This window comes from Leptosomus discolor, chromosome Z (assembly GCF_034619465.1).
Source record: "Leptosomus discolor isolate bLepDis1 chromosome Z, bLepDis1.hap2, whole genome shotgun sequence".
Classification (NCBI taxonomy): Eukaryota; Metazoa; Chordata; class Aves; order Leptosomiformes; family Leptosomidae; genus Leptosomus; species Leptosomus discolor.
In genome coordinates, this window is record NC_141419.1 from 8768931 (window position 1) to 8788779 (window position 19849).

Consider the following 19849-nt stretch of genomic DNA (forward strand, 5'->3'; position numbering starts at 1 on the left):
TGGTATTTTTGTGTTTTGCCCTTTTTTTAATAATAAGCTTTAGGGCTTTTAAACATGCTCTAATGTGTTGTGAAGATAGGATCTGGGGTCATTTACTCTTCCCATTTTGGGCCGTAGTCTTAGAAAAGTGTAAGCAAAGCACTATTTTAGATCAAGTGAGCTACGTGGTGAGTATCACTAAAATCTGGTTTAGGCATATTTAGCAATTTCAAATATTCTTCTGCTGTTTCAGAAAACGTGTCATGGGTAAGTATTTAACCGTAGAAGATGCTAAAACCCCTGAGATCACAGTTTATCAACTGATCTTTTGAACTGATCTTGCCATTTGTTTAGGTCCTCAGAAAGTAACTTGCTGTTAACAAACGAAGATGCGGTATTTCTGGACGTTATCCACACCGTTTAGGCAGCCTTTTGTCAGCAAAACTGTGCACGGTACCTCTTCTCAGAGGTGGATCTGTTCTGTGCTGAACTCTTCCTAGACTGCTCAGGCTTTGGCTAGCCATAGGAAATCTTTGCTATTGTGTAATATTTTCACCATATCCAAGTCAGGCCAGTTTCTTCAGGAGCGTGCCTGGCTTCTGTTGTGAAGCCACGGATTGCTTTTCTGGGTAGGATGCAAAGAGGGAAGAAGGTGTCCGTGCAGTTCGGAGTGAGCGATGGTTGCTTTTCCCCACACCTCCCAAGTGCCTGCCGATGAATTCAGAACCAGGGAGGTGTCTCTGGGACTGTGCCCCATGCCAGGAGGCAGCTGACGTGGCGAGCCCTCCAGCTGCCGATTGGAAGCTGGGTCAGGTGCCGAGCTGTGCGCACCTCAGAGGAGCAGAGTCCGTGTCCGGAGCAGGGCTGGATGTCTGCAAGGGACCTGGATCAGCCCAGAGCAGGTCCAGGACATGTTGGAGCTTGGTGCTGGCAGAGACAGGGAGGCACGGGCTCTCCCTGGGACAGGTCTGGGTGTGCGGGGGCTGCCAGTGCATCCCCAGGAGGCACAGTGCTTCTGGGCTCGTGCTGGGAGGGAGTGTGTGGCATCCCAGGTAGTTCAGAAAGTTCAGTTCTAATGGCACCATCTTGTCCTGACTGTGTGATCTGTGAGAGGTAAGGGATGAAAGATTTGTCTGAGAAGAATGTCTTCTTCTGCATTAAGGAGGGTATTATATCTGTGCTCTTCATTAGCATTTCTGGAAAGATGCCACTGGACCGGGAACTAATTGTTTTTCAGAGTAGGTAGGTACACACGTAGTGCTACTGTCAACAAAACATAACCCTCCTAGGTGGATGCATTGATTATATCAAAAAATGTTTTTACCACTCCCCGGAGCCTATTTATAACCCAAACTGTTTCAAACCTGCCAACAGTATTTTAATTATCGAAGATATTCTAGTGTATTCAAACAATGCATAATGCTAATGGTAATTATCTCACATTTATATAATGTCTAACAGCCAAACGCATCCCAAAGACCTTCACGAACCTTCAGGTGTCGTGCACAGTGTATAGAAAGTCCCTTACTTGCACAGTGAAGTCCAGCGCTTACCTGCAAGTAATCTGATTTTGGGAAACACCGTGCAAAAGAACAGGATATCCCTTCATTCCCGGGATGCAGAGAGGGAGAGATAACGAGGGCGAGTGAGGTTTGAGTGGTTCCCAGACTTCTCTCACAAAGGTGCTGGGTCCTCTGGGCAGTGACAGCCATCCCGGTGGTCCCAGCCCTGCCCCATTCCTACCCGGGTCCCTCCCTGCGTCCATTGCTCCGCTGTCTCGGCACAGCCTGGCTGCACTGGGCAGCACCTCTCAGAGGCTGGTTGCTATCTCAGGTCCTCGGGACGGCATGCAGGGACTGCAGCAGAGATGTGCGGATAGCGTGGGGAGGCAGCCCTCTCTGCTCAGGTAGCGCTTCCACCACCGTACCAAGTCCTGACCTCGAGACCGAAACCCCTCCAGAGCCCCACCGCTGTCTCTGTGTGATTTCATCCCCTGCTGAATTGCTCAGCACCGCGCAGCAAGGCACATCATCCGCTGGCTCCCTCCGGGGTTTCTCTGGTACGGCGTTTGTGGATTTCGAGATCTCCTCCTCTTCCTTTTACTCTCGGGTTGCTTTGGGAGGGTGGTCCCCTGACTCGCTGCCCCGTGGAGGATGGGCAGCCAGGGATGAAGGCAGCCAGGGATGGAGGCAGCCAGGGATGGAGGCAGCTGAACTGGTGCCACGGGCACTTGGTGGAGTGTCCATGCCCATCCCCGGCTGCAGCCCTGGACGCCGTGCTTCTGGATCGGGGTGGGAGACCCCAGCCCAGCCCCGGATCCTGTCCCTGGCTGAGACTGCTGCCCCCGGCTTCACCTCTGTCTGGCTCCTCTTCTCCGATGTATTCACCCCGAAGAACTCGGAGCTGCACTCCGTTACGAAAGTGCTGCTGGTGACACGTGGGTTGGCTGCTCCATGTTGAAATACGACGGAGTCTCATTGCACACCTGATCTCTGGGTGTGTAAACAATGCACAGGCTGCACTGGCATTGCTAAGAACATTTTCCAGGTTGTGCCACGTTCTTGGATCATTTCACTCACTTTTATCACCCCCCTTAGACCAAAACCACGTAAAGCTTTAACTTCGATGCCAAATTGTAGAATAACGTTAGTTTAACCTGAAATTTAAAGCCAGCATTTCTGTGCTCCAGAGACAGGGTCTCCCCGGCCTTTTGCTACCATGCAGCTAGCAACTAGAATTTTAATTTTATAAGCCATGGTTGACTAAACCCAGCACTAGGTCTGTTAGATATTATTTGATTTAGAATAGTAAAAAAAAAAAGAAAAAGATTTAAAGATACACTGCTTTCTTACATCCCTCTGTATCTTTTCAGAGCTCTGTACACATGCTTAGACTTTCTGTTCAGAGGACAAGTTCAGGGTATTTTTCCTGCATGGAATAAACTGAAACTTGCACTTTACAAAAATTGCCTACCCTTGGTTTAAGTTGCTGGGTCCAGCGGGTCTGCTGGAACTGTGTCTAAGCAGGTAAATATAAAGCTGTTGTTGCCTGAATGGCTGAACTAAAATTTAGAAGGAAGTTTCCAGCGTTAATTGCTAACATCAAATGTGTGCTCAGTGTCAGCGGTGTGTTACAGAGAGCGACCTAGGCTGAAAAAAGTGTTTCCATGTGTCTGTCCCCCAGTTTGAGAGATCTGTCTGGTTTTCTGGATACACAGCATTTTCTACAAAATCCATCTGCGCCAAAGGGTGATACCAAATCAGTAGTCATTTGTGAAAAGTCTTGTCCACTGGGCATCACCCATGTTACTGATGTCTGCAGGCAAAACCGGTGACCTGCAGCAGCAGGGTGTCTTTGCACAGATCGCCTCTGACTGTTGCCGTCAAAAAACTTGGTGCAGAATCTGCCGGGGAAGGTCTGAGCAGTGTTACTCACCTGCAGACTGCTTGGACAGTAAGGCACCGCAACACTCCGGAAAATCTTGTTGTTAAGGATGCATTTGAATTCTGCTCCTCAAAATATCTTGGCAGCAAGATTCTATTTTTAAAACGTTTCCTCACTCTGTCTAGTGCCGTGTTGCCATCTGGAGAAGAAATCTGATATTTACTGTTGTTCTTGGAGTTCCACCTCCTGGAGTCCTGGGAATACTGCAGACCTCAGCTTTCAGTGCGTAAAAGATACATTTCTGGCACTGACAGGTGAAAGAAAAGTAGAAAACCACTGTGCATCTGCAAAAAGCAAATTGAAACAAGCCCCTGTATTGCAAGAGTCTTTTCGAACTGCCAATCTAAATGGTTCTCAAACTTGTCTTGTGGCTTTTCAGCCATGGGCAGTTGCTTACGACTTCTGCTAAAAATCTCTGCCAAAGGGGAGAGAGAGAAAACCGTGCTTTGAAGCTCAGGCTTCCACCCTGGCAATAAGCTTAAAAAATAGGAGGTGAGATTGCAGTGCCAGGAGAGTGCACCACATCAGGACTTGCTGAGTGGTGGCTATGAGCCCTAGGGACGTCCAGTCTCAGTATGGTGCCAGTGGTGCCTGTGTCTTGGAGGTTGTCTGGCCAGCTGCTGCCAGCGGGAGGTGGTGCTGGATGGAGAGTCCCTGCTTCCCGACATGAGCACACCATAGCTCAGAGCTCGCGTGGGATGGAGCTGAGCAAGACCTGCAGGTACCACAGGAAGTGGGTGAAGCCTATGGGCGGTGACTGGGCAAAGCTGGTCTGCTGGAGCTGACCTGAGTTGACTGTGACGGTAGCATCAGGTGGTGGGCTTATCCTCCTGTGCCCTCCTTCATCTGGACCATAAACCACACAAGTTCTCATGTGGTGCAGTAAAAGTGATGTGAGCAAAGATGTGAACACTATCCTTCGTCCTGCCTTTAAATGATGTGTGAGATTGTTGATGGTAAATTGCGTTGAGGGTTGGCTGTAATGGGAGGCTGGTCAGTGCATCTTCTGGCAATATGAGTCTTGCTTGTAACCTCCTCTCAAAGAGTCTTCACAGTGTCAGCATGCTGGTACCCACAGCTGTGCAAGGGATAAAATGAGACACTCCTCGGTAGGTCTCATCATTGTGATACCTACTTATTCTCCATCTTCTCTCCCCTCTTTGAAAGGTATTCAGGAATCTCCAGTACCAAATGGCCATTCTCTCCCGGGCAGAGATTTTCTTCGGAAACAGATGCGAGGAGACCTTTTCACCCAGCAGCAGCTAGAAGTGTTGGATCGAGTCTTCGAGAGGCAACATTATTCCGACATTTTCACAACTACTGAGCCTATCAAACCAGAGCAGGTACTATTGCAAATGTTCAGTGTTTTCTTGATACACTTTCTACTGGCAGAGAACTGCTTGGTGTATGTCATCAAGCACTTCTCAGAGTCTCGATAGAAAACCACGGAGAAGCAGGTGTCGTTTCAAGCTCTTCAGCCAAGGGCACATAGTCCATAAAGGACTGAGTATTAAAAAATCAAGGGAAACACTTGTTGTGTAAACATCAGCAAGTGTTTGGGTATGAAATTAGACCTGGTCTTGCCCAGTTACGTCAAATGAAGTCTTTAAAGAGTGTCTCAGCTTCTGATGCTTTTGTTAGATCAAAAGCAGGCTATGCAGGTACCAAGGAGAAGACTTGCAAAACTCAGTGCCTAATTTTGGTTCATAGTTAGCATGATTGTGCACACAAATTAGGTTTTTGTATCCGGAAATGGCTTATTAGGTATGTAATTGGACATTTGCTGGGAGAAACACCCAATTACTATGTGAAGGTAAATTAGTTGCACCTACAGATTGGCAGTGTGTTGGAGAAGGACTTGGCACTAATTTTTTCTGAAAGTTCCATTTTTTGCAGGCGCAGTACAGAAGCACATGCAAAAACTGATGAGCTGTGTCTCTCTGTGTTCTTCTTGGGTGGCAGCCTTTAATTTAGCTGCTGAGAGGGAGGTGGGAATGCGTATATTGCTGTCAGCACTGGTGTCGGTCTAGCTTCATACTTAGTGATGTATTTGGCCATTAATCTTCAGTGTTCTTATGCCTGCTTTTTAGCAAGGTGGATGTACTCTCAAACAGGTTTTTTCCCTTAGAGGAGCCTGTACATTTGAGGGGCGCTGGAGATTATCTCATGGCAGCCTACTACCGTCGTGGCTCCAGTTTAAGGGATATGTGTGGGTATATTCTGCTGAAAGTCATATGGTAGAGTAGAAATTTCTCATGCCTTTAACCTCACGTCTGTCATTAGTTACTTCATTCATAGAGATATTTGCTTTTCACCAGCTTTTGCTGGTTTTGTGGTTTCCCTGGTTTGTATTTGCTGAGGATCTCCTCAGATCTGAACTCAAGCTGGAAAAAAATGGGGAAGATGCTGAGGTCAATTTGATTTTTTAAAAAACTCATTAGGAAAGTGTCATGGTTTAACCCCAGCTGGCAACTAAGCACCACACAGCCACTCGCTCACTCCCCTCTGCGGTGGGATGGGAAGAGAATTGGCAAGAAAAAAAGTGAAACTGCTGAGTTGAGGTAAAGACAGATTAACAGGACCGAAAAGGAAGGAAAAAAACCCCCAGTAATAGAATATACAAAACAAGTGATGCACATACAGTTTCTCACCACCTGCTGACTGATGCCCAGCCAATCCCTGAGCCGCTGTGCCCCCCAGCCAACTCCCCCCAGTTTATATACTGGGCATGAGGTCATAGGGTATGGAACACCATTTCCTGGCTGTGTCCCCTCCCAGCTCTTTGTGCACCCCCAGCCTCCACTGGTAGGGTGGTGTGAGGAGCTGATAAGTCCTCGACACAGTGTGAATGCTGCTCAGCAACCACTGAAAACATCATCGTGTTATCATTATTCTCATCCTAAATCCAAAACATGGCTCTGCACCAGCTACTGGGAGGAAAATTAACTCTACCCCAGCCGTGACCGGGACAGAAAGCCAAACAGGCGATGTCCCTGGCAGGCGAAATGGCCTTCAGGTACCACTAGATGGTGGTTATCCCGTCTGAACACAGATGATGCTGGAGGGGACAGGCACTGCACCCACTCCTACAGCAAGCCTTTTCAGGGTCAGTCTCTTAGAAGTTGTACAGTGTTAGATCTGTCTGTGTGAAACTTTTATGTGCCAAAAATGTCATTAGAAAGAGAGCGGTGATGGAAGAGGATCATTTATTCGTTTCTGTGTTCTGAAGTCTCTTCTGAGTCATGTAGAACTGTAACTCGAGGGAGACAGCCCAGCAGCGAGTGAATGTTCATCCAGGGATAAACTTTTGCTGGTTTGATAGGAAGAATGAGAGAATTGAATGAGGATGTTGCTGAAGTATTATCCCAGTTGTCAAATGTGGGATATTCGGCTGTTGGTGGAGCAAGGATCTCCCTGGGTCCACGTAAGCAGCTGTGACAACGGCTGTGAAGCCAGGTTGTTAGGATTGAAGATATGCTGCTATTAATTTGGTTAACAGGAACTCTCCGCATGCTCTGGGAAGTCAAACAGACGCTGAGAATGTGATAATTTGATGTACAAAAGGTGCTTAGCAGAATCACTGTGCCTAGGTGGTTAAGGGCTCGCAGCTCTTTGGGGCTGGCTTCTGCTTTTTGGTGGCGTGTAAAGTGTAACTGTGAACATGAACGTGCGATCTGTGTGATTAGCTCTGGTTCGCGAGGATGTGGTATGAACTTCACCTGTTACTGAAGCAGTTGTGTTTTACCTCTTTGGTGCGTCAAGCAAAGCTGTCATGATAGTTAACCAAAGTGGAGCAGCTGTCTGGATCATCTAGTAAGGCCAAAGAAATCAATGAGAAAGAAAATACTGAGAACATTAATGATGTGACTTGGAAAACTAATCTGGCTGTCCAGGTGCTGCTGAGCCCAGAAGTGATGCTTTAGGAGCTGAGTCAGCAGTGGATGTGTAGAGTCCTGAGCTATTTCTGTAGAAGAAAATAAGGAAAAGGTGCGCCTCCCCGAGGAAACAAGGTGTGAGGAGAAGTCTAGTAGGAGCTGCTGACCCACTGCTGTTCTATTTTATTAGAAACTTGGTCCAGTAGCAGCCAGCTGAATACCACTCATTTTACCGGGGCACAAAGACTTGTTGATGTCCCTGCGCTGTTCACCTGAGGAGGGCTCCAGGTATTTTTCTGGAAGAATTGCTGTTCTCCAGACAAGGAATTTCCTTTTTCTCCATGTTTTGCGGCTCCTCTCTCATTCTTCCACCTTGCTTGTGTGCTGGGGATGGTCCCTCGTCCTCAGTGGGTTGTGTCATGGGGGGACAGGTCCCTCCTGCACAGAAAAGCTTTTGCAGCCTCAGCATGCTTGGTCCCCAGCTGAAGGCTGGCCCCTGCTGCCCAAAGTCCTCCTGATACATTTTCTGGACGAAATTTGGGATCACCTGTTGGAAAGTGCACATTGCCCCTCACATAGCTAGATGTGATGGTGGGCTGTGTGGGAGTGCTTGCTCACTGCTGCCAAACCGTTTACTTTGAGTGCTTCCACTCTATTCTCTTTTCCATCTTCAATGGCTCCTTTGGTTTACCTGTATGAAATGGAGACTCGTAAGTTTTTTTTCTCACCTCAAAACATGTGGTGCTTTTGACAAGCATCGTGTGGGTTTTCACATCTGCCATAAGCTGTGCCATCTATAGAGAGACCCACAGGGAATGAATACTTGTCTTTGGGGAAGGACACGTGCAATGCTGAGAGAGAAGGCAACCACTAGACAATGACAGGAAAATAAAATCTCAGGCAGTCCTTTGTTCAGAAACAGTGCCCACTGCATGTGCTGGGTGATGCAGGGATCCCACCGTGTAATTAAAGACTGTGTCAGACTGTGTGCATCAGGGGGCAGAAGCAAGGCATCTCATTCTGCAGCCCAGTGCCCGGCGGCACAGCTGTGTGCGCATAGGTGTGCTCTCTGCAGCACGGGTCTGCGGTACCTGCACGTGTAGAGTGTGAGAAACACTTGACGCAGGTGAAGCCCAGCAGCTGGGAGATGGGAAGCCTGAGGCTCAGGGCTGGCTGGGCAAACGGGATTGAGTCCTCTCTGTGTTATGGGGCAGCAACCAGGGCATAAAGTCAGTACTCTAGAAGCACCCTGGCCTGCCTCCCTGCTGGCAGAACCCTGCTATAAACATGAATTCTTGTATGAAATGAATGCCTCTCCCTTATGTTTGTGCACTTTTGTGCTCGGGTTTTTTTTGCAAACAGCCCGTGATCGATTTGCACTGGCTGCAGATGCTCATGGAAAACTGATTTCATGTATTTCTGGGCACGGATTTGGAAATGCACGTAGCGGTGTGTTTGCAGCACCACCATTGCGCTGCTGTTCTGCTCATGGCTGCTGGCCACCAGCACCTTGCAGCTCCTTCATCAGCCAGGACAAAGTTCACGGCTTGAACATCGTCTAATCCTCAGGTCTAATGCCCGGCAGCAGCTCCTGTTCCCCTCTCCATCCCTCTTGGTGTGTGTGGTCGGGCCCTGCTGCTCCCCACTGTGCCAGCTCTGCGGTCCAGTTCCCCCTGCCCACGGGGAAGGCTGTTTGTGTTGCTTGCACAGCCAACATCCAGGCTTCCCTCGGAGCAGAGCCATACTGACACAAGGAGTGGCTGTTGGCCACCTGCCCTGAGTTGTGCTGTATGGCTGCCTCCGTGGCAGACCACCATACTCCCACGGAGCAACTTGCTCCATACTCGTGCACCGAGCTGTTATACCCAGTGGCGTCATTTTCCAGCGCCTGGTCCAGTAGGAGCACGCAGCTGGAGGAACTGGGGTGCTGGCTGTACTCAGCAAATCTCCCTGCCTGGCTGCAAGACCGATTGTCCTCCAGCGGCTTCTCGCGATTCCAGCTGGAAGGGTGGAGGAGCTCTCTCCAGCTGCCCGGGAAAGCTGTCCCGGGCTGGCTGAGCCCGCAGCGTCGGTTATGTGAACCATTGACTCAGACGTGTTGGCCACTTCAAGGATGGAGAGGAGATGTTCTTGGAGGTCAAGACCTGGGAAACAGCCAGGAGCCAGGGGGCTTCAGGCATGTGAGGCTGGATGGGTGCAGGGAACAAGCCTGAGGCTCACAGACCAACATGCTTTTGGTGGCTGTGATAGCGGGATTAGTGGCTCTACAGGGGATGACCGTGGGATGAAGGATATACAGCAGGATCGGCTCAACAGGAGAGGCAGTACGTTAATTTCCTCAGAATGAAGAAGAGGATTATCTATGCTGGATTTCTGTCCACAACAGAAATGGATTCTCTTGTATTTTCAGCTTCACACATGGGTCCCAATCGAATACTCATTGAAGCCAAGAGGAATATTTCTATTGACTTCAATAGACTTTAGATCAGGGCCATAATGAGGCATAACATGATGTGACCAGATTCAACACTATGTAGGTCACCGAGTTAGAAGAGAACTGCTTGCCACTAATAGCAGATAATTCCCAGACCCTTACTGATGCTTTCCCATTGCTTTTAGCTGGAACTAAACTTGAGTATCTGTTCTCGTATTCTGCATAAAATGTAGATTTTATGGGCTTAGTTAGAAATCAGGCAAACATATACTAATATAAATATTCATGGCATATTAGTGCAGGTGAGTCTGGATTTGGAGATAAGCACAGGCAGATGAAATTTGGACAACTAATGAACCTGAAAAAATTACTAAGAAAAAGTTTGAAAAACTGCAGAAGGTTAAAACCTGATTGCTCTCTGTTTCAGAGAGGGTTGTGATGAAGAAGTTCTCTGAACTGACCAAGGGAGGGGCATAAGTCCTTTTGAAAATCTTCAAGTTTTACTTTTATCTGGCCAAGTATTTGCCATCTTGGAAAGACAAAGGTTTGTTTTTCACTGAATGGAGCTGTGTTGGATGGTGTGTCCACAGGAATGGAGCTCCTGAGAGTGTGGAGGTGTACAGTCCTCCTTACAATGTTGGGGTTTGATCTTCAGGAGTGACAGGGAAAAGTCAAAAACATGTCAGATAAAAGAAAAGTCAGGAAAAGTCAGTTAAAGCCACAAAGTATGACTGATTTTTCTGTTTGTTTGAATAGTATTTTTTTTCCTAAGGGACACTACCTGTGGGTGGACAGTGGCTGCTGAGGATCTTCTTAAAATACCCTGAGACTTGCAATGAGAAATGCAGAGCTAGTATTTGCTTGTATCTTCCCAAAACTTTGTGTTGTCCAGTAGCAGTGAAAACTATGGCACTAACTCATGGCTGTATTTGCATGTCCAGAGGCAGATCTTTTCTTGATCTGCCACCTGCAGAAGTGACTTGAGCCTGCAAGGGTAGGCTCTCACCCATAGCTTTGGTGTGACACACTGTGTAAACGAAGAGCAAACTAAAAAGGAAAACAGAACAACAGTGCATGGCTCAAGAAATGGGCACAAACGCTAAAATTGGGGAAAAAAAAAGGACAAAAAGTAGAGTTCAACGTCGATCTGCCAGCTCTGCAGGCAGCTCCAGTGGGCGAGCTGGTGTGCCTTGTGTGTTCTCAACACCCTGTGCCACGGCGGCACGCGCCCCCGGGGGTGGAGGTGGTGATGGGGGTGGGTGAGGCAAGGAGGGAGATGTAGCGCGCGGGATGAGTTTGTGGGCGGCTACCTTTACCCAGTTCTGCCAGCGGCTGGTCCCTCGTCCCGTGCCATTGGAGGTTAGCCAGGGTCAGCAGCAGGATGGGCTGTGCCGGTGCTGGTGCGGGTGCTGATGCCGGTGCTGGCTGGGGACAGCTGACGGGTGCTGCCTGCTCGCCCCCGTGTTGCCGGCACTGCTTGCTCCTCTGCCTGCGGAGAGGACAGGCGTCAGCACTGCAGAGAGGAGCAGCGAGCACAGGGATTTCAGTGTTTTTTGCATCTGAGCCTTTTCCAGCTGAACCTTCCTCTGATCTGGTCTGTGGCTTTATTGGTGGGAGGGGAAAAAAACCCCAACGCTAAAACCCAGCCTGAGGGTGCATCAGGAGAGGAAAAACCTTCCTGTATTTGCTCTCAGTAGACTGTTAAACAACACCAGGCTATTAATTTGGCTTTTGAGTCTTCACTAAAGCCCATAAAAGCGCACAGTTGTCAAATGGAGTTCATTTTAATTTCCTTTCAATCACAGTAAATTATTCAGGTGATAAATCAGCTGGGGCAGCCTCCTGGCTGTAATAGAAACCCTAATTCCTGGCTAATTATCCAGCCCATTGCTGCCAGCAGATCAATACCCTTACCGAATGGAAAGGGCGCGGGGTCTGGGCGGGCAGGGTGGCGAAGGGATGGCAGCTGGGAGCACGAGCGGCCGTCACCCCCGCCCTGTGCTGGGGCTGCTGGGCGGGGGGGGGGGGGGGGGGGGTTAGGCTGTGCAGAGCTCCCTCCTTCCCCCACTGCCCTTAAGGGAATGTGTCCCCTCCTGGGCAGCAGCATGGGCTGGGGCATGGCCTTCGCCGTACTTGGGTGGGAGTGGGGTGCTGTGCACCCACATGTGGGTGTTGGGGATGGAGCCTGCTGGGGGCTGGAGGGGATTTTGGGGGGTCTGCCCGTCCGGGGTGACCCTGCTGTGCTCTTGGCACTTGGTGGGCTGCAGCGCCGGCCCTTTGCTGCAGTTGTTCCATTGATTCCCCGAGTGCGGGACTTTGCTGCTGATCTGTGAGATCAGCCGTGGCAGGGTGCGGAGGCAGTGCAGGACCGGGGTGCTCACAGCCCAGGGAGTGTGTGTGTGTGTGTGTGTGCGCGCGTGTGTGTGCGCTGCAGGGACGTCATCGCTCCTGGTGTTGCCCGTCTGTGCCGGCTGGTGGTTCACACAGGGTCGGGGAGAGCGTCCTTCAAGGGAGTCAGAGGCTGCTCAGAAGGAGATCTCAGACTGGAAATATTTTTTTCTAGTACCTTTAAATAATGGTAAAATTTGAAGAGGTATGGTAAAGACTGGAGAGGACCGGCACTCAGCTGTGACACAGAGCGTTTCACTGGGAAGGAGCAGCAGCTCTTTGGAGACGACAGTTGCACTGACCCCTGTCTCACTCCATGAGGTGGTCATTCAGGAGCTGCTCTGTGCACAAAGCCCTTCCAGCCCTGAGACGATGCTGCCAGCCACAGCGTCCAGTTCACAGGGAGCCATCCGCTCCTGGTGAAATAACAGGTTATTCTGTAGAGGTGTCAGGTAGAGCTCCTCCATCTGCCAGCACCCCACAAATGCTCTGGGGAGCTCAGAGCTCTGAACTGCCTTTGGCTTCTGGATGATGAGCCTTCAGGATCCCTGTTCCTGCCCACCATCACCATGATTGTCACTTATTCACATTACGGTGGTACTGGGAGCACCCAACAGGCAGCATGGGGCTAAGAGTTTTGTGCACTGGCTGTCTTCTGGGGAAGAGCGATGTCCCCGAAGTCATGCTGTCTGGATGGAGGAGACAAGCAATGTCTGGGAGAAGAGAGCAGATTCACCAGCAGTGCAGATCAAGGTAGAGCAGCCACATGCGGTGACTAGGCTGTGGTGCCGCAGAGAGGCTGAAGCCTCCTCAGGACAGAGTCTCTTCTCTGAGCCCTCCGTCCTTCCATCATGCTGCTGGGGCGGGATGGGGGTGGTGCACCACAGTCTCTGTTTTAGGGTCAAGAAGGAGAAAAGGAATGCCATGGTGTTTCTTCCTGCTGAAAATCAACTTTTGTGAGTAGAAAGCCTTTTTTTTTGAATAGCAGCAGAAAGCACAGCTCCTTGGGCCAATCATTTGCATCCTTGACACTCTGCCCTCACTTATAGGCATTTTTTTGCACGTGAGCTTCTGGAGACTGCACAAACCCCCCTGCCTGGTCCGCCTTGTTTTGACCTGTTGTGTTGGGTGGTGACAGTCACAGCGGACAGTGTTGTGTGACACCTGGTATTGGGTGTGACAGTGGGGCTGTGGTGGTGGGGAGTTTTCTGGGGAGGTGGCATGACAGGAGCTATGTATCCTGCTAATGTCTCTCTGCGTCAGCCTTGTCTTTGCAAAGAGCACTCTGCAGCTTGGATGGACATCCAGGGGTGTCTGCGTGAGCAGGGGCTGGAATTGAAATGTTTGGTCTTTGAGTAAGCAAAAGAGGTGGGAGGAAACCCAAGTGGGGTAACCCAAGGGATGCCTGCTCTCCTGTCCAGGCAGAGATCTGGGGATACACCCCCCCCCCCGCCCCGAGCTTGACGCCCCTTCCTGTGAGTCCCTTCCTGTGGGAGCAGGGGGTGACTGGTTCTCGCACCTTACCTGGAAGTGGGGGCAGCCTTGGGGTCAGGATTTCTCCTGCAAAATTTTCCAAGAGGTGATAGGGAGCATTTCCAGGGATCCGTGGTGGTGCCTAGTGTGCAATGCCCCGGCAGCACTGCCCTGCTGAAGAGAAGCTGCTGCTGGAGGACAGAGCTGGGGTTTCACCGCGCTGACCCTGCTGAGCTGGCAAAACATGGAGGTACTTGTTACCCTGTAAGGAAACCCACAGGCTGTTTCTTGTCCTTCTGGGTCTCTCTGTCTCCACCAGGCTGCAGTGAGTCAGAGACTGGGGAGACAGTGTTTGGAAATTGCAGCCTTAGCACCGTTTCTGTTGGGTGATCCTGGCAGGGGACGCTTTGCCAGTCACCATGTTTCATTGCAGCCCTTTACACCAGTTTTACCCCCAGAGCTTAGTGATGACAACAGAACACAAAGTCCTGCACCGGTCGCAGGTGACTTGCCATAAGTGTGGTACAGAGGTGGGAAATTTAAGGAAAGCTTTCCCCTCTTGTTGTCTTACCGGAACTGTCCACATTTCCTTGCAATTTGGGAGCTGGCATTGAGTAATTGTATCTCTTTTGTTCATGGTGTGTTTTGTCAAAAGTAGCTATTTTTTTTTCAGTTTAAAGAGAGATAAACCAGGTCTATCACATCAGCAAGCTTTAAATAAAAAACCCCACATCTTTGTCTTCAGTGGAATCTTCCTTCCAAGGTGTCATGTCACCAGCAGACAGCTAACGGCAGGTCTGTTACAGAAGAAGCCAGAGACAGTAGCCAGTCAAACAGTGGACTCTGCCTGAGAGCTGAAGGAGAGCAGTGATTTACTGGCCACCCATCAGATTTTCAGTATCACATCAAAGCATAATATATGAGTAAGATGAGTAGAACTATAATTGCTCGTGTAGTCTTTGTCCCTTTGAAAGATAATAGGGGAGTCATCCATGCACTTTACAGTGTGTGTGTATCTGATGCTCTGCTGGCATAGGAAAATAGACCTGGAGTTGTCCTGAAGCTGATTTTCTCTGTGGAAAAATACAACGGCGTGTGATGGCACTAGTTGGCCAAGATTATGTTATAGCAAAATTGACTGGCCTCCTTATGTCTGTGTTAGCCCTGCAAGAGAAGGAGAGACAAATTTGTGAGTAAACATGCTTGCCTGTTGATTTATTTAACACCTGGCCTGCTCACATTGTATTTGAGGGGAAGGGCTTGCGCCTGCGTTTGAAGAATGGAACAAGAATGGAACAAGTCTTCTCTTTTAGTCCCCAGTAAACATCTGGATCCTGCAGCCTTTGATTAGTTCCAAGTACAATTTCCACCCTTTGGTTTGGAAATCACTGCGGTTTTACACGCGTGCTGTAGGCTTTCTCTAAATCTGTCCATCGCTTTAGTCAACAAGATGGGTTTCTCAAAGTATGCTCCTTACACAGTTAGTGAATACCCAGAGATCTCGATGCGCTCTTGGAAGGAGCCAGACTCTTCATGGCGGTGCATGGTGGGAGTACAAAGGACAGGGGCAGGAGCTGGTGCAGGAGGGACTCTGCAGGGTCCAAGGGAGCGCTCCCTCCCCCCAGGGACAGGCAGGCAGGACGGAGGTTGCCTCCAGGAGTTGTGTGGTCTCTATCTTTGGTGGTTTTCAAGACCCAGCTGGATAAAGGCCCAAGTGACCTGGCCTGGCCCTGGAGCTGGCCCTGCTTTGGGGGGTCTCTGAAGCTTCCTTCCAGCCTGGATTATCCTATGACCTTGGTGTCCAGCTGCCTGCTGTTCATTCCAGCTGTTAAGATGTGATTTAGGGAGACTTTTGTACGGTTGCAATGGAAGACGTGAAAAGCATGGCTGCAGTGACAGTGTGCGGGACGAGGTGGAGAGCTGTCTCGGATGGAGTGCCCAGGAGCACCAGCAGCTTGCTCAGAGCAGATGCCGGGTTTTCAGGAGAATGCCATAGTTTTGGGCTGCCGTTTAGGAAGGGTTTGAATGAAACGACCTATGGATGTGGTTGTATGATGACAAAAAGCAATTTTGGAGCTAAGCCACTTCCAGAAAAATGGGCTGGTTTCAAAATATCTCCTTGCTCATGTGAGTAGTGGCTGCTTAAAAATTTGGGAGCAGAATTTGCTGAAATTAAAAAAAATAATTAAATCTGAAAGGAAAGAAACTCTTATGCTAAGACAGCAGCTTAATATGTAGGGGGATGGTTTCAGCCCTGCTCCTCTAACCTTGAAAATGTAATTGAATAAGGGCAGCCTCAGAGAGGCAGGGGTTTTCTCTGCTCGTTCCAGTGCTGCAGAAGTCCCCTCCAGGCTCACATCTGACCCGAGGTCTGAGTCAGTCCAGACAAGTCACGTTCAGAGACATATCCCGAGGGCTGGGGGAGAGCGAGGTGCTGGAGGCAGCGGGTGCCGTTCCCGAGTGGGAGCTGCGGAGTGGAACCAGGCAGAAAAACTGCACGTGTCCAATGCTGCGTTTGGCTAAGAGAGCTTGACCAGTTATTAGACCTGTCTAAATAATTAAAACACAATTAAATAGCGGATAAAATTAAGGTAGACAAGAAAATGCCATCAGATTATGTGGCTGGCGTGTGGTTTTCAAGCATTGCCAAGCTGGGAGGTGTCACAGCAGTGGGGGTTTTTGCTGAAGGCACAGACCTTGTGTCCGTGTTTCTGTTCAGGCAAATGGTTGCTCTCTGGTTCGTGTGACTGTAGAGAAAAGTCTGGAAATATGACCCCAAATATGCTTCTGGCATAAGAACTGGTGTGGCTGTTGAGGTGGGAGAGATGCTGGGGTGGCAGGAGCAGTGGATTCCCTCCTGCTTGTCTGACGTTGTGTCCTCGTTGTGACGTTTGTGTGGGCAGCGCCCGGATGTCTCCAGCGCGATGGCAAAATGATGATTATGACAGCAGCAGCCTGTCTGACTGAACCTGTCTTTCCAACAGAGAATGTTTTGATAAAAACTGAAACATTTCGCCAAAACCTGTAATCCTTGATGATTTTTTCGCATAGAAGGTCCCTCGCTGGAGCCTTTCATGACAGCGAGGAGATGCCGAGCCTCCAGCAGTGACAGGCTGTGGATGTCATCAGTCCCTTTACCTCATAACAGCACCCTATGGCTACCCCTATAGGGGCCACACTTGGTCAGCCTGCCTCTGTTTTGCTTCCTTTCCTATGCCCGTCTCCTATGCAGACAATTTCTGATGGTTCTGGATGTTTTTTTGGGAGCCAAGGAGTCCGTTTTCCTCCCTTTGGGGTGTTTAAGTGCAGAAGCGGGTGTCTCTGGGGTGTATGATGCTGTCCTGCCCGCTCGCCATGAGAGCAGACCTTCCTTCTCTGCCAGCACTGTGTCCCGACACCTCCGTGCTCCAGATCTGCTGCTGCTCGGGTTTGGTTGTCAGCGAGTCTCAGCTAATTAGCAAAGGGGAAGAAACAGCTCAAGATTTACCCCACGGGATGGGTGGAGTTCAGTGCCCATTGATCCTCAGTGAATGTCACATCGAAGAGAGCTCTGCACTGCTCCCCAGGTCTTCCCCTGCCCAGGGTTTCCCTTCACACGAAGCATGCCTGCAGCACGGGGGAAGGGGGATCTCCACACCTCTGCATCCCCCAAAGCCCTCCCTGGCCTGTCTTGTTTGCTGCACAAAACGCTCCGGTTAAGGGATCCAAGGCAGAGGGGTTGCATTGCCCTCTGCCATGGCATGGGCTGTTCCCCACGGAGTTCGGTTCCTGCTGCCTCTCTAACCTTGAGGACTTGTAATGAGAAAGTGCTTCGTAAATCTTCTGAAAACAGTATTTCTCCTTGTATTTCTGACTTTTCCATAAACATGCCGTAATGAAAACTGGCTTGCAATATGGTCACCCTTCCTGTTCCAGTCCATGTGAAGAAATGAATGAAAAACTATGGAAAATCACGTTTCTTTATTTTGTTTGGTTTTGTTTTTTTGGTTTTGGTTTTTTTTTTTTTTTTCATTGAGTTCCACATTGGGGATTTGATGGGGATTTCAGCATTGTAGGGGGAGTTGCCACCCCCAAAATGGAAAACATTTTGGAAGACCCCTGACCCCCATAGTGTCACCAGGCTCCCAGGGGCATCAACAGGAAAAGCGAAAGTCTTTTGGAAAATGAAGAATGTGTGTTTGTGTCCAGCTTTGAAAGTGGCCTGAAATTCGGGAGTTTATGGAGCTGATATGGATTTGTTCATCTTGGACTTTGCAACCTGCCACAAAACACAACAAACTCCATGGCTTTCTCTGTTGGATTTCACCTGGGCAGAGATTCGGTGCACCCGGAGCTGCCACATCTGCGAGGCTTTGGCTACCTGGGAGGCTTGGTCCGTGGTAAATGCTGCCTGGGGTATTGTGCCATGGGGTACTGAAACCAGTTTATTGTGCACAATACATGACATGATACAGAGAGCGCTGTAGAAGGATTCTCAGATGGCATTTGTTAAGTACCTTCAGGTAGTTCATCTGAAAGTATTGCAGAAATGCGAATGTCTTGCACATTTGCACAAGACACCTCAAGTGTCAGAGTCGTGGGTAGGATGGATTGAGGACCTGGCAGTATCAATGTAAACTTCACACACATTCCCAGTGTGCCTTCGTACTTCTGCTTTGTGTTTCTCCATAGGGAAACACTTGACTGTGCTGCTGGTTGTGTTTTCTTCCATGCTCACCCGTGCCAGGTGCTTTGGAAGCAGTGGGGACACCGTGGTGCTTCGACCATTTTCCCTCCTCCTATGGCTGAAAGTGTTACTGTTGGGAATGAAAGTGCCCAGTTCCTGCCCTGAGAAACAGCATGTTTTAGCAATGTCTTGTGATGATGAGTGGCATAAAGTGATTATGTACTGGGTTTGCAAAAACCAAACTGCTTTTTCCACCACAGTGGGATGCGTCATGCTTTGTTTTAACTTGCGTTGTGCTTTATTTCAATCAGGTGCCCCTTTTTTTAGCATTGCGCACAGGACAGTGGAGGCTGTGGGCTGCGCAGCGAGGTGACCAGTTGGTTGGTTCTGGAGTGAGAGGAGCCACAGGGAGGAGAGGGTGGGAAGGAGGGGGGGAGGAGAAACACCCTGCGTGAATCCACGGGAGAAGCTGGAGAGGAGCAAGCAAGGGGCTGCCCCAGGGGGAGGAAGAGAAGGATTGCTGGGAGAGGAGAGGTTGGAGGGGGCTGGGGGAGATGCTGTTTCAGGGAGGGGATGCCTTTGCAGCCAGCTGTGGTGCAGCAGTCAGGATGAGCGTGCAGTGAGGGCAGTGGGAGAAGCATCCTGGAAAATTTGTTGTGCCATTTCTGCCTTCCTCAGTAAACCAAACTGGGAGATTCTGGCATGGAAATGGTGGGGAAGAGCCTGTGCCAGGGCTGTGGAAGCACGCCTGGTGAGCCCAGAGCCTGGGCAGCTCTGAGGAGGGTGGGTGAGAGAAGGGGTGAGTTGTCATTCCGTTTCATGTCTTGGGCAGTATTTACACCGAGAGACGAAGGAGCTGTTGTGGATACGTGTGCGATGATGGAACTTACCAGTCCTGGCCAAAGCAGAGGTCGGCTCGCACCAGTGCAGTGCTGCCACTCTTCATCCAGGCTCTTGCTGTTGGCCTGGCAAGGCTGAGTCTTGGAAAGCCACCTTAGCTCACCAGGTTGCACCACCGACTTCCCTTGGGCTGGCCTCACTGCCATTGTCTGTGGAGGCTTCTACTTACATGCCGGAGGAGGAGAGTCCGCTGGCCTCACCTGCCCTGGCTGGGCAATGGGGCTTGCCATGGCCGGTGAAAACCTTGTTGGAAAACACCTGCAAGGCTCTGTGGGTCTTTGCTTTCTTCCCACCAGGCACTCCAGAAGCGGTTCGAGGAGTGCAGGCACGAGGGAGGGCCGGGTAGGGATTCGGCAGACTTACGGGTCCGTCATCCCCCCACCGTACACATGCCCAGACACCACGTACGCTGTTCAGACCTTGCTTTTATTTAGTCCGCTTGCTCTGCCTGTGAAATAATGGTAATGGTAATAATAAGAAGAAAAGGGACAATTTCAGTGGCAAGTGCGGGTTGTTTTCTGCGCTTCTGTTTCCTGGGGTTTTGTTGTTCGCCACGGGCAGCCTCTGCGGAGCGTGCGTGTGCGTGTCTGTGCACGCGGGTGTGATTTACTGGCCTGTGCAATGCCACATGTCTTTAAAATTACAGTGCCCATTTCCTGCTGAAATAATTTCTACAAAGAGAGGCTCCTA

General features: G+C 49.9%; 1 protein-coding gene across 1 annotated transcript in view; it reads left to right on the forward strand.

Moving 5' to 3' along the window:
* The window catches only part of PAX5 (paired box 5), a 129265-nt gene that overhangs the window by 45690 nt on the left and 63726 nt on the right, over positions 1-19849 (forward strand). Inside the window, 1 exon segment of the mRNA XM_086479330.1 lies at positions 4591-4766. Coding sequence (XP_086335456.1) covers positions 4591-4766 — 176 coding nt within the window.